This window comes from Myotis davidii, unplaced genomic scaffold (genome assembly GCF_000327345.1).
Source record: "Myotis davidii unplaced genomic scaffold, ASM32734v1 scaffold871, whole genome shotgun sequence".
Taxonomy (NCBI): domain Eukaryota; kingdom Metazoa; phylum Chordata; class Mammalia; order Chiroptera; family Vespertilionidae; genus Myotis; species Myotis davidii.
The window spans coordinates 77,569-92,943 of record NW_006283015.1 but is presented as its reverse complement, the minus strand read 5'-3'; the positions used below and the strand labels follow the sequence as shown (position 1 = coordinate 92,943).

The window sequence follows — 15,375 nt, the reverse complement described above, 5'->3', positions numbered from 1 at the left end:
CAGACTGCTATGTCCTGAGCACCCAGCAGTGGCTGGCACATAGCATTCAGGACATTAAATGCTTGTGAACGCAGCTGTGACTTCTTCCTTCAAACTTACCTCAGAGTCTCTGCAAAGGTTGGTCCTTTTTTCAGGCTGGAGTGGGCCCAACAGGCTACTTCAAATCCTCCCAGCTCTTAGCTAACGTGGAGCATTTTCTAAGACACCCTCCCAAACCAGCCATCTAAAGCATTCTCCTCAGTTCCCTTCCCTCATAGTACCATTATGTTTTCTTTGTATCACTTGGCAAACATTTGTATTTGGTTAATTACATGCTTTCTTCCAGGGACCATGTGTGTTTTATACTATATTAGCATAGAGGCTGGTACACAGCAAGATTTAACATATATTTGGAAAAAATAACAAGTGGACTGATAGCTTTCATGAAGGGCTAATATCATTTCGTACATCATGTTGCTTCTCACAAAAGTTTAACAGTTCCCCTAAACAAAATCTTTGTCAATACTGCCAGTCAACCATAACAATAGGGATAAAGTTAAAGAATTTTCTGTTCTGTTACTCAGGTATAAAGCTAAGCAGGGGTAAACAAATAAACAAACAAAAACCACAGATACACATATCAAGAAAAATAACCAATCGTTCTTTTCCTTTAATCATTATGTGTTAAAGTGAAAGTACGAAGTGGTATATGCACTGGAACAGAGTGGCCTTGCCTTTCAGGTCTTGTATGTAGCCCTCTTTGCAGCTGTGCATGAGCTGAAGGATCCATCTGTGCTGAGCTCCGATACACTGCCAAGCAGGGTCACCCGGTGCATGAAGGTCAGACAGGTACCTGAAAAAGCAAGGTCAAGGCTGACCAAGTAGTCTTCCTCTACACAAGCCATAAATAAGGATAAAAGAAAAGCTAGCATATTTCAAAATAATCACATTTTTTAAGAAAACCTAAAATTTTATCAATTAGTAAAGCAGTTGTCAGTATTAGTCTCTAATATTTAGTTCTCTAAAATTAGTCTCTAATATGAAATACATCCAAATTTCTTTTCATGAAGTTAACAAACAATAAAGCTATATTTTATAAGACTAGGACTTTATGAAAAGAAATAAACATGACAGAGACCATTTACGATTATCCAATATACTTAGGGAGAACTTACCTTTATATGTATTTACACTGACTTCCCAGAGTGCTGCTATTTAGTTTTGTCCTTACATAAGCACAGGTGGGAGCCAGCAGAGGAAACCCGGGGAATATTTTTTTGATTTCAGTTGGTTTTTATTCCTTTCTGGCCTGAAACATAGCCACTAGATGGCACAATGACACTATTTTCTAGACAGTCTAAACAAGGGTCAAATGAAACTTAAAGCCATTTTATTATATGAAGAGATTTGGTGACAATAAGCACTTACCTCTAAAGTCTAAATCCTAATCCATGACTCAGAATATTTCTCTAGACAGCATATATGGGAATTTTTCATAGATTTAATGTAGTTCTTAAAATATTTAAAGTCTTTGTACCTAAAATATCTAAATCCAGATGGACAACTGAAATACATTTAAGTTGAAAAAAATCTGCTAAATATCATTCAAGATTTGGCACTCTGCCCTAACAAAATAAATAAATACAAGTTAAATCAAATTAAATCAATCCCATAAGCTGAATTTATTGTCTTAAAATTACTCTTAGACCATAAGCTATCTGTTGTCTTAAGGTTAAAGATTTTTGTTCAATGACAAATTTTAATTAATGGTTACAAGCTGTGACCTCTAGCCAAATCTTAATAACTCAAGAGATCATCTGATGCCTCTCTCCCATTTCCAGGACGGTATTTCCTTACTCACAAACATCTTAATTAGTGGCTAATTAAAGGAAAAACTTTTTATAGTAAGTTAGCAATGAATAAAATGTTGAGATGAAATCTGACATCACATTTAGGACCTCTCCGCGCTCACCCTGACCTTCCAGGCTAATGGAGACAGCCTGGTTTCTGAGAAGAGCTGGGCATTTATTTGTCCTGCTAAGGAGCCCCTTAAACAGCATGGCTCACACTACAGCAGGCTGCCCAAGAGACAGCCCTGAGAGTTGGCCATTCTCCTTCTCTCTGACTCTATTTACAGTCTACAAAGGTGGGTCTGTAGGAGAAAGTGACAAATCAGTTAATAGCATTATTAGAAGAAAAACCACAATCTAGCAAATTACATTTAGCTTGGCCTAAATAATTCATTTCAAAGATTTCAAAACCCAATCAGATTCTTTTCTCATAAGGCTTTCCTCTTTTATTGACTAGAATATAAATATGATAAATAGTATGTTGCTTCATTTCTGAAAAAAACATGTGATTTTATTCTTTCTTGCTAGGAAGACTTTGTCGGACAAATTCGCATTCTCCTCAGATAGGTTTATTTCACCTCCAAAAACTTCTGCAACACTTTCTCCTGACACTTTCACTCATATAACAACCTCAGATTTGTATTAGTTATAAAATACTAGTATAGGAATATCCTTTTAGAAAATAGTTGCTTCCCTTTAATTTTTTAAAATTTTCTTTCTTTCTTTCTTAAGGTATTACATATGTGTGTCCTTATCCTCCTATTGCCCCCCATCCCCCGCTTGTGCTCCCCTAGTGTTTGTGTCCACTGGTTATGCTTATATGCATGCATACAAGTCCTTTGGTTGATCTCTCCCCCTTACCACCACCCACCCCTACCTTCCCTCTGAGGTTTTGACAGTCTGATCGATGCTTCTCTGTCTCTGGATCTGTTTTTGTTCATCAGTTTATGTTGTTCATTATATTCCACAAATGAGTGAGATCATGTGGTATTTATCTTTCTCTGACTGGCTTATTTCGCTTAGCATAATTCTCTCCAGTTCCAACCATGCTGTTGCAAATGGTAAGAATTCCTTCTTTTTAACCACATCCCTTTAATTTTTAAACTTCTAAATAGGAACACAGATGATCCATTACAAGAATCTTTCTTGAGTGAGAGAAATCAATAAGCATTTTTTTGTTGGATAACTTTTAAAATTGTAAGTCTCTTTAATATAGTCACTAGGTCCTTGCAAAATTTAATGACAATCCTCTTTCTATTGTCTTATTAATGGGTATTACATTAAAAGTTTTATAAAGAAAAACATGTTCTCTCAGGAATTCTAGTGTTTTAGTTTAAAAATACAACCTGTGCTAGGCTTTTTCCTTGGTTAAATGATGTAATCCAGTAAGTTTCTTTTTTTCTTTTAGTAATAAGTAGATTAAAAATAAGTACTACTTTCATTTCAAAAATATTTGTTTAGAAAATGACAGTTTATTGCCATTTCTTTTAAAGCTATGTATTAAAGGACACTTTGTAAAAGACATTTTTAAAGGAAAAAAAGTTAAAATATGTTAATGATAATGAGCATAAGCTCAATATTTTAAAAATTAAGACGTTTTTAACCCCATTCTGACATAATTTTTAACAATTACCAGGGATAGGTTCATACTGACATGCAACTTTCCTTCTTGCTAAAAAAATGAAGATCAAGACAGAATAAGAAGAGTAAAAATAGTGAGTAAAAATCTCTATTTTAATTAGATAAAATAAAAAACAAAAGACAATACAGTAATAATCTGATTTTCACCCATATCATGTATAACTGCAATTATTAAAGCCAATAGAGATGTATTTTTGTTGATGATAAAGCTGTCTCTACCCCATGAGGTACTCATAGTACCTGTCATCATAGATTCCAAAGTCCAACAGATATCTGACCTGAATCTTGTTATTATTAAAAAGAATAAGAGAACTGCTCAATGTCTTCTCAAAACATCAAAAATAAAATAGTGATTAAAAAATAAACAAACTACTGGACATTGTTACTGACATTTTTGTTCTTTATCCTTTAAAGTAACAGGTTGAAAGCATTTAAATAGACGATTTAAAAGAATCTTTTAAAAAAATATCTACCATCTTTTAACAGTCATAAGAACTGTTAGTTATCTATATATAGTAATTCACTAGATAAAGAAATCATACTCAATACGTTTAACACATCACTATCAGCAAATTTAATAGAATAAATGTCAACAATAAAATAAATACAAAGCATAATTAGAGAACACAGATAAAACACTAATCAAATGTATCCTGGACAAGACAATTAACATTCCTACAACTCTGTTTCTTTATAGGTGTTTAAAAAAAAAAAAGTACCTAGATAACATCTGTAGTTTATTTCTACAAGCCAAAAAATATCCAAATACATTCTTTCTTATGAAGGTATCCTAGAGAAAAGAAAAGATAGGCTTTGAAAGCAGACATATAGGAGTCCTAGTACTAGCCATGTGTGCTGAAATAGCAATAAAATCTGAGGTGCCCTGGCTGGGTGGCTCAGTTGGTTGGAGTGTTGTCCCATACACCAAAAGGCTTTGGGTTTGATTCCTGGTTGGGGAACATATCTAGGTTGAGGGTTCCATCCTCAGTTGGAAGCATATGGGAGGCAACTAATAGATGTTTCTCTCACATCAATGTTTCTCTCTCTCTTCCCCGCCTTTCCCACTCCTCTCTCCCTCTCTTCCTCCCTCTAGAATTAAAAACAAAACAAAACAAAACAAAACAGACATATCCTCGGGTGAAGATTAAAAAAACTATCTGAGGCTCAGTCTGCTAACCAGTATACTGGGTATAATACACATGCCCCAATGTGGTGGCTGGGAGGATTAGAAATGATAAATAGCACATCCAGCATGGTGCCTGGGCACACTGCAGATTAGAGGTAGTGGCAGCAATCAATTTTAGTATTCTCTACTGCAAAAAGTCTCCTTTCCCTTTCCTGTTGGGCAACACCAATGCTGACTATGACAATGGCTCATACTCCTACTGTGCTCCTGCATCACTAGAAACAAGGAGGGCTGCATGTGGACCCTTGTACCTGCACAAGTGAAAACAAAGCAGCAGCTTTCAGACCAGACCATCTTTCCAGACCTGGGAATTATTTTCAATGGTCACATACTAACAACAGCCAAATGCATAAAAATATGTAGTCTATAATCACTTTATAACTACCTAATATTCAATAAACTTCACTGAGAGAGAGGGTATTTGGTTTGAAAAATAATAGCTTATTCTGAGAACAAAGGTCACACTCAAAATAGGACAGCAGAAAATAAAGTTATAGTTTTAAATTATGGATATAACAGGTTAAATTTATATGCTTTGCCTCCAAATCCTGATATAAACACTATATATATATATGCATATATATATGTATATATATATATGACATACAAACACACAAACACACAAACACACATACACACACACACACACACAATTTATTGACTACTTATTATGTGCCTGGTGCTATATTAAATTCTTAAATGTATTCTTGATTATCTTTGCAACTGAGACACAGATTGTGTTAATATGTCCATTTCAAAGATTAATAAACTGATAAAAAAAAACTCAAGTTACCCAAAGTGAACAGCTAGTTCCCATTAAGCTACACTGCTTCTTTCTATGGCCTTCTTGTCATACCATGTGATGTCCATCATTTTCAATTATTACTGCTACTATTTTTTTTAAGTTCCAGACTTTCTTTTCAACACTAACACCTTTCAGAATTTTCTTTACTGCTGAACTATTGCCCACTCTTGTAGCATGGAGAATTTCCTAATACAGGGAGCTCCTCCTGCCTGTGGCCTGTGGGTGCCCACCTGGTACAACCATTCTGCTAGATTAGGTAAGCCTTTGTTGAGCAGGAGGAAGAGGTGACTAAGCAATGAGGCTACTTTTTCTTTCCCCAAATACATAGGAAGGATTTTCTTGCCCTTAAAGAGTGAGCACTTGCAAATATATTAGTATACAAAAGAGTTTTGGTGTTCTGCAGTAGGTACTTCTAAGGGTTTTCCCTTTGATTATTCCATTAATCTCCTAATTTTCCCCAAATTAGCTTTAAGAGTTAGATGACATATCCAGTACTATACAGATATATGTGATTTGTGAAAATCCTTGCAAAATTTTTACCTTATATAACGTTTCTGGTCATGTAAGGTCGATGGTGTCTCAAGCAATTTGTCCAGAAGTAATTCTCTTAAAGCTTCAATCCGTGTTTCTACTTCAGCATAATCTATTTTTAAAAAGGTACAAATATACAAGATTTACAGGATGGAAACTTAAGATCACAGTACAGACAGTAGAACAGTGGCTGCCTTGAGGGTTATAATGGTGAATTGAGAAGAGGCTCAAGGGAACATTCTGGAGAGATGAGAACATTCTATCTTGGGTGTGGGTTACAGCGGTGTGTGCATTTAACTTAATATAAATTAACTATAAGAAAAATAAAATCAAGTTTTCTGAGTCCTTATGGAGTTGGGATTTACAAAGTTAATAAAGCCCTGTGATATTTCTCCTAGTTGATAAGGCATTACCATAAGGTATTTTAGGCTTTTCTTATTGTTTTATTTTCTGTACCTGGCATTAGAGATCATTTCAAAAGTTGTTTTGTTTACTTTAATGTAGAGTTAGAATTCAGAAATACATCGATCTTTCTGAAGAGGGAAGATTAAAATGTAGGTTCCCATTTCTAAAAAAATATCTATAATTGACTCTTTCCAATGAAAAATAATAATATAATGATGGTCAATAAGTAGCAAAGAATATCTAAGTCTAACCAATCCTATAGCTGTGGTTGCTCATTTTCACTACATCTTAGTAAGAAAAGCCGTATGTTATTTTTGAGTTAATAGTTTTACATTTAAAAAGATCACCATATCAATAAAAACTAAAAAGGATGTAACACTCTTTGCAGAATACATCCCACATTCTTTCTGTGAAAGGAAAGGAGAAGATCTAAAAGCAATAACAAGCCTTACATTTCTTGAAAACTTGCACCTCTGTTTTTCCAAAGAGTGACTTGGCCTTTTCATAGTCATTAATAACCACATCATAATCACCCTTTAAAAAAAAAAATATTTTTGAGGCTGTCAGCAAAGTACAATGAAGACATATGGTTAAGATAAAAAACATCTTAACAACACTTTAAAATTTATGATATCTATAACCATCAGTATATAAATACATACTCTACCTTTTGAATATTCCTTTCAATATTTAAAGGAAGGTTGAAAAGAAATTTAAATCGCTGGAGGACATTGAGTGCATTTCTAGTGGAATCTGCCTTGTCCTTTCGACCTAATACTTCTTGAAATAATGTATCTGCAGTATTACTTGCTCCTATTTTAAAAGAAAAAATTCAAACTTAGATAAAAATTGATTTTATTTAGAAAAGTATAATTGGACAAATGAAATAAAATGTCAGATTTTTATTGAAGCTTTACACTAAAACTCAATAGACTTTTTTTCAAACATTAGGTATAAGGGAGATCTTTCATGGTTTGCTAAAATACAATTTCCATTTTGCCTACTAAGTCTTTTCTTATGTTAACAATGGTATCCAATTAAAAATAAGCATATTTACCAGGCTCACATAAATTCTTCAATGTGAACCTACATTTTATTTTAGTCACTCTTCTAAATTTTATAGCAATTATAGGCCAGTTGGATACTTCATTAATTCAGACAATAGGTTAAACACACACACATATATACATGTGCACACTCACGTACATTAGTTAAGTTCCATGGAGTCAATATCTACATATGTGGTAATACACAAAACAAGAAAAGTATTTTACAGAAAAGTGTTCAAAAGAAATATTTCAGAACCAATCCTATTTCTTGCTAAAATTATCTCTTTGTATAGCAGGCACAAAAAATTACATAAACATTAAAATGACAAATTTTAACATATCATTAATCAATATTTCTTAAATCAGCTAATTCTTATATTATACACAAACTAACCTAAAAGACCTCAAACTATATGAATCACCGTAATGAAAGAGTTGCTTTATCTAAAGTGAAATTTACTGTGTTCAAAAATAGGTAAGCTTTTTCAACTTATGAATTATTTTTAATTAGCCACAAGGGGAGAAAAAGAATAAAGTGTTTTCAGCTGTTTGATCAGTGCACATAAAAAGTTTCTACATTATCTGGTCTAGTGACTATACTTTAAGCAAGATGAAAAAATTACCTCAGCCTCACTGGGTGGCTTGCATGCTACATTCTCCACTCCACACTGTGGGTGGGCTGATCCTGTTAGTCATCTTTGTAACATAATTGTTTTATCTAAATATTGTTTAAATTCTGTTGAAATTATAAAAGCCTAATATAAAAACTTTGTTTTGTCAAATAGCTGCTTTCATCACATTCTACTTAATGTCCAATACTAAATTTCTGCTATACGATGAGAAAAACATACTCTCTTCTTGTCACCAAACCACATGCTGGTGGCTAAAAGAACATTTCAAATCTGATTAGAGTTAAAACTTTTTCCTTCAATGAAAATTATTATTTATCATATAAAAATATAAACTTCATGAATTGAGGCTAAATGAATAGATATATGAAAGAGATTAAATATTTTTAAAAGGTTGATTACTTATGTGTGAGCTGTGGATACTAAATCCCTAAGCACTTTTTAAATATACAATGAAGAAATTTACAGCAAAAAGTATGAGAGTTCAAAATTAGATTTTTCTCATCTTATTTTAAAGATATTAAAAGATACAAACTAACAATTTTAACTCCTCTAAAAAGCATGAAAAGCAAGTACAGGTAGAAAATTCACTAATAATTAAGTAAAATATAAACATTTTATAGAGAAAAATTTGTAGGCAGATATTGTAAATTATAATTTCTATACAAAAATGTATGTATATGTGAAGAATTTTAATTTATGCACACAAAGAAATTGTGAATTATAATCTTAATTTATAGGTAATTTCCATCCATAAATTTTTATTCTGTTATGAATTTTACTGCACTCACAATAAAATATTGGGAGTTCATAATTCTTTAATAACTGGATAATCATATCTAGTAATAAAATAAATGAGAGCAGTGAAACTGAGATTTGTGCAAGCAGATAAAAATTACCAGCAGTTCACAAAATGCATTTTATGCCTATGTTCTCTAGAGCCACTAAGAAAATGAAACTGGGTGGGAAACACACAATGTTACATTATAAAGTTGTATACCTGAAATTTACATAATGTTATTAATCAACTAGAGGCCTAGTGCATGGAATTTATGCATGCGTAAGGTCCCTAGGCTGGCTGGCTGTCGGGGCCAATGAGGTTCCCTGCCCCCTGCCTTCCTACCTCCTCCTTCCCTCAGTGCTCTGCAGCCGCCTCTAGTCGCCCGCCATGTTCCACACTGCCCCCTGCTGGTCAGCACACATCACAGCAAGCAATTGAACTCCTGGTCTCATGGTTGAACTCCTGAGGGGACACTTTGCATACTAGCCTTTTATATATAGAGATGTTACCTCAATACATTAACATTGTTTTTAAATAAAGAAAACAAAACTACTAAACTTAGCAGTGTCCACACGCAAATGACACCACAAATAAGCCAATTAGCCATCTTAGAACAATCCCCCGTGGTAGCAATCCTACACATCCTCACCTATACATCCAACTTTTAAGGCACCTGGCAGGGGTTTGAACATCCAGGGTGTAACCATAGAACAAATCTAATGGAATGAAACAGCCACGTAAAATCATAACTTGGGTCTTGCAGTTTGCATAATGAATCCTGCTCTTATAACTACCAGCCCTGGGCAAGTCTAGACCTGGAAATTGGTCCTTTCTCAACCTTAGCTCCCTGGAGAGTGGCTGTCATTGTCTCAGTTACAAATGTACCCCAAGAACTAACAGCAATGCTGCTATAATAACACTGTGGCTGCCACCATTACAGTGGGCTGACTGAACAATAAAATTTTCTTCAATGTAAGATAGGACAACATGGATGGACTTTCAAGACATTATGAGAGTGAACTAAATAAGTCAGATACAGAGAAAGACAAATACTTCATGGTATAACAAAAATAGACTCTAAAATAGGTGAACTCATAGAAACAGAGAGTAGAATGGTGGTTAACAGGGGCTGAGGGTTAGGGGGCAGGGGGAATGGAGAAATGTTGATCAAAGTACAAACTTCCAGTAAGAAGATGAATACGTTCTGGGGATCTAGTTAATAATATTGTGTTATATACTTGAAAGTCACTGAGTAAATCTCAAATGTTCTCACCACAAAAAAAGAAACAGAATTCTGTGACATGATAGAGGTGCTAGCAAAAGCTAAGGCAGTAATCATACTGCAATATAAAAGTGTAGCAAATCAGCATGTTGTATACAATACTACATGTCAATTGCAGTTCAATAAAGCTGGGAGAAAAGATGGGAAGAAAAGTCACTGCAGCACTTCACGCTAACCAATCAAATTCATTCCTTCCCATTCACCTATATCTTTAACAATGAAAAAACACAACAAAAAATTTTGTGCCAGGAACTACTATCATATAGAAAAACTAGTCATGTAATTCTAATGCTGTCCTACAATTTCAAGCATGTCTGTTTAAAGCAAACATGCTTTCTCTTATTTTGAAGTGACTTACTGGTTCTTTTCATGGCACTGACACCTGAGACAGTATATCACAGAAGTGATTTTTAACCTGTGGTCTCTGCTTGATGTGAGTTGAGGGAATTGTGGGGAGGATGCAAAAAGTGCCCTACCCACAAAACACACACACATGCACTATATCCCAGGATTAGGCAAGTTAAATGAGATTAGGAAACATTAAAGTATCTGGTAATTTAAGGTAACTTAAAAATGTAGACCTAAATTCATAATAAAACAAGGACCACAATGAGACCTAACAACATATTTATTGTACGTGTCTCAGTTTCTGTAAAAAGACAGCAGAAAATGGTAAGACAGGTGGTCATGTATAATATAATGATATTACATGAACAGTATCATTGCCAATGGTTAATGCTTGTTTACAGAGCCATTTCGGATACTGGAATTATATAGCACCACATGGAGTACACAGAATGGAATCTTAAAGAGGGGACGTTGGCTCATACTACCCATCTCTTTTCAACTCCCATTCAGTGATGTCACGTTGGTAGCTTGAAATCAAACATGATGGGAAAATTTGCACATTGGAAATGCTAATATTAGGGTTAGTTTTCTTTTTCCTTTTTGGCATGCCAGTTGTTAAACAATTACCATTATAACAAGTTAAAAATCACTTCCTTATTCACAAACTTTACCCTGATATTCCTCAGTGTTTCAAGTCCTTAGCTTTCTTCTTTTAATTTCACGCATAGTACTTAAGTTGAAATTATTCAGTCCTGTTCATTGAACTACCATCTCTACACAGCTGAGTCCCAAATCTATATCTTACGTTACGTCTGTTAGTGTAAAACTAACCTTTACACATATTTTAACTACACATACAATAATTTTTTTTTTATGAATTCGCCCATCACAAAGAAGTCCTTTATTCTGAGCAATTCCAAAGATGAATACCTGTTTTCCTGGGGGAGACAGTTTAATCATTCCGCCCTCACTTATTTAAAGGGAAACTATGAGAGCATGTCTTGTGACACCCTATGGGACCAACTTAGTCCCTGAAGATTTCCCTTTGAATGAACCCTGACAGCAGAGCTGAGAAGGACAATATCAGAAGCACATCAGTTTTAGGGGGCTTGGAGCACAGGAATAGGACCCTGAGTCTAGGCAGATGGTTGGTCAGGCTTCATCACAGAGGACAGTGGAGAAAAGATTACTGGGTGGACAATCAACTCTTACATGCTTAGTTTAACCCCTTCCCCGGCAGAAACGTGTATACTCGTTTTCACAAAATGTTCTTTTTCAGTCGTCGACGAGTATACTAAGAAAATATGGTAAAAAAATATGGTTTATAGGAAGACGAGTTACAAACTGTTTTCATAACCAGCATCAAAAATACTATATAGAACCAAAATTAAAAAATTAGTCTGAAAAAGAAACGTTTTTAACAAAAAAATTGTTGGGGAAGGGGTTAACTGTCTTTGGGAAGATCTAAGGAAGTGGAATGAAAAAAATGAAGATCTCATGAAGGGAGAAAAAAACACGTTAGCATCTATGGGTCCTTTATAACCTAAAGGGAGATTGGAGAAGCCTTTGTGGGTGGATAAACATATACTACACATGTAATATCTAGCACTTACTCTATGCTAGGTGCTTGTCTTAAAAGTTTATATTAATTATTCTAAATTCTTATTCTGAAAACATATATTAATTGCAATACATTTAAATTTACTCATGTCCCTGTAAGATAAGCACTATATTTATCCCTATTTTATAGTGCAGGCAACTGAAAACACCGAGAGGTTCTTCAATTTGCTCGTTATGACATAGCTAGGAGGTGCTGAAAGAGAGAAAAAGATATTATTGGGTACAACCCTCAGGAATCTCAAACTCAACATGTTATAAATCAAACTGAATTTTTTCCTCTCTACTTTTCTCCTCATGCCCCAAACCTGCTCCTTCTTCCTCCATTTGTGGCCAAATATCTGGAAGTCATCACTGACTACTTCCTTTTTCTTCTTTTCACCTCAAGCAGTGACTGAATGCTGCCTTTCTCATATCCTTAACATCTCCCACCTGCCATTCACTCTACCTTCATCACCTCTGCCTTAATTAAGAATCCTCAGCACTTCACTCTTACAACTGTTCCTTCTACCTGGGCTTCTCTTTGTCTAACTCCCTTCTAATCCTCTGTCTATACAAAGGGCAATATGTTCTTTGAAAAGTTCTAACATCATTCCCTTACTGAAAATCCTTCAATAGCTCAGTGTTCAGGATAAAGACAAATCCCAAACCCAGTAGAAAGCTTTTCATGAGCAGACACTCTTCCATCTGGCAACCTCACCTCTCACTTCTGCACACCAGCCATGCTGGATCCTGGGTCTAGGAATGCAGTCCATCTCCTTTTTGAAACTGGTGCCTTCGTCACACTGTTTGCTGTGCCTGGGACAACCTGCATCCACTTAGCTGCCCACCCACCAACCTCTTCTGGCCTGGCTACTTCCAAATCCTTTTTTAAAACTCATGTGACCCTCCCCTGATATTCTCTCCACTCCACTTTTCAATTAGGTCTCCCTTGTGAAGACTCCAGATGTACCTCAGGCTTACCACCAGCAGAGGATGATCGCACCACAATCTATTCACCTGATTTTTGACTGTATTTTCCACTAGACTATACAGTCTGAGAAGTAAAGCCTAAGTCTAATCTTCATATTCCTGGGATAGAACTAACAGGTGCTCAATAAATGCTTATAGAGAAAGGACTAAAAATCTGCCTCTGAATCAGTGCTCAATACTCTTTCTACTTAGAGAGATGGTACTGGCCAGTAGAAGCCTTATTCTGTATGGTATGCAGTCCCGCACAAATGACTGTGCAGCTGAAACTGAATGCTGCCTTTCTCATCTCATTTTTTATCGTAAAATTTGCATGCATCAAGCACCTTTTCTATGCACTGACAAACTGTCATACTCCTTTCTAAGTTTATCCTTTGTACTTTCAATGCCATAGATTATCTCTGAGTGTTCCTTAGGCATTGCTTCCTGTGAACCATCTTCATCATCATTGTGAGCCAACCCCTTCTTTTAATATCCATTTCAGTAAAATGTGAGTTTATCTCTGGGAGACAAGGAGGCCACACAACTGCGCACTTTGCTATCTGTATGTGAACTGACAACACATGTACAGTGACCAGCCACCGATGGACTTGGAAGAGACAAATTGGTCACTGATCACTTGCACATTTGAAGAGCTAGCAACTGAGTTTGTACTTTATGCAATTATAGCAAATATATTGTGGTAACTGAAATTTGAACTGTGTTTTGGGGGAACAGGTGTATTTAACTGGACTGTGGTAACTGAAATTCAAGCAATTCATAAGTATCAAAACCATGCACAGCAAGGTCAATCAGTAGTTTAAAGTATAAATTTGGAGCCAGATTTCTAGACATAAATCTCAACTCTACCACTTACTACTTATATGACATTAGGTAACTCATTTGATCTTTCTGGGTTTCAGGTTTTTTTTCATCACTAAAGGGGAGATAATAGTACAAACCTCAGAGTTATTATGAGGACTAAATATACATAGAATGTTTCCGAACACTAAATGTTTTAGCTATTACTACCATAGCTTCTACTACAAATACTTATATGACATTGTCTATACTCCCATTGTCCAATAAGCTAGCTACTAGGCACATGGGGCTATTTCAATTTAAATTAATTAAAGTCAAATAAAAATTAAAAATTCAACTCCTCAGTAATACTAGCTACACTTTAAATCCTCAACAGCTACATTTCCATCTTTACAGAAGTTCTATAGGACAGTCCTATTCTATACTCTTGGAATAGGTAAAAAAAAAAAAAAAAAGAACTGGATATGCAAATTTGATATAAATAATGTCATCACTTCATCACTTGCTTGAAATCAAGAGAAAATTTTTAAGTTAAAGGCAAATCTGTGAAACACATGTCAGTGAAAATAAAAGGATTTCAATGAAAGGCTTCAGCACTGGTAAATTCTTAATAAAATGGACTAATTTCTTATAGTTAACATTATACATTAAAAATTAATGTATAGTGAGAAAAGTTGCCCAAATTTTAAAAACTTTCATTTAAAATAACTCAAGAAAAATGCATATTAATTCATATATGATTATACACAAAATTAAAGCATTAATAATAACCTAAGTAAACTACACTATGCTCATACTCATCAATCCTTCCTTCCTTTCCAAAGAAAAGAAACTAAATTTTCTGTAGTAGTTCTATAATTGTTCTTTTGATCTCCCAGTTGCATAGCTTTTGAAGTCTTGGGTAACTATGGCATACCTCTTTAGACGGAGAACATAAGTTTGCAAGGCTGGAGCCATGCCTCTTTCAGCTGTGCACCCCACACTGGACTGAGCAGGGTTATGTCTACACAACCAGTCTTAAATAAATGTTGGTCAAATTGAATTAGCAAAACTATATCAGAAGATAGTAAACATCAACATCAAGTTGATAAAAATGATTCTGGAAAAAAGGTACTATTATAAAGAATATACTTTAAGAAAAAATTTATACCAGAAAGCCTTGAAAGAGAGTCTCATAAAGAAGTAACCATTTATGCTATGCAGAACTTCATTCAAAAAGAACTTCAGTAGAAAGTTAGTATGACACATTTCTAAAAAAGGTTTGTGGTTATAATGGAATAGAAGTAAAATGATTTCCCTTACAAATTTTACACAAGTCCGAAGGGAAAATTTCCTAAACTACTCCTTAAAAGAAAAAAACAAAACAAAAAAAAAACAACACACTATGCTAAACCTAACACTTAAAACGGATCTTAATTTTTTCAAAATCTTATATTCGTATTTATTGTGTTTTGCTAATGAATTGGATAAGGAGACTTTAATTTCGTTTCGGTACAGTCCTA

At 34.6% G+C, this 15,375-nt stretch overlaps 1 protein-coding gene across 3 annotated transcripts in view; it reads right to left on the bottom strand.

The window, feature by feature from the left end:
• The window catches only part of EXOC2 (exocyst complex component 2), a 152,910-nt gene that overhangs the window by 71,812 nt on the left and 65,723 nt on the right, over positions 1-15,375 (bottom strand). For all 3 annotated transcript variants that reach the window (XM_015562069.1, XM_015562073.1, XM_015562076.1), the window contains exons 7-10: positions 7,065-7,210; positions 6,850-6,931; positions 6,002-6,104; positions 714-832 (exon numbers count right to left, since the gene is read on the bottom strand). In XM_015562069.1, the coding sequence (XP_015417555.1) occupies positions 714-832; positions 6,002-6,104; positions 6,850-6,931; positions 7,065-7,210 (450 nt within the window). The remainder of the gene's footprint in view (positions 1-713; positions 833-6,001; positions 6,105-6,849; positions 6,932-7,064; positions 7,211-15,375) is intronic.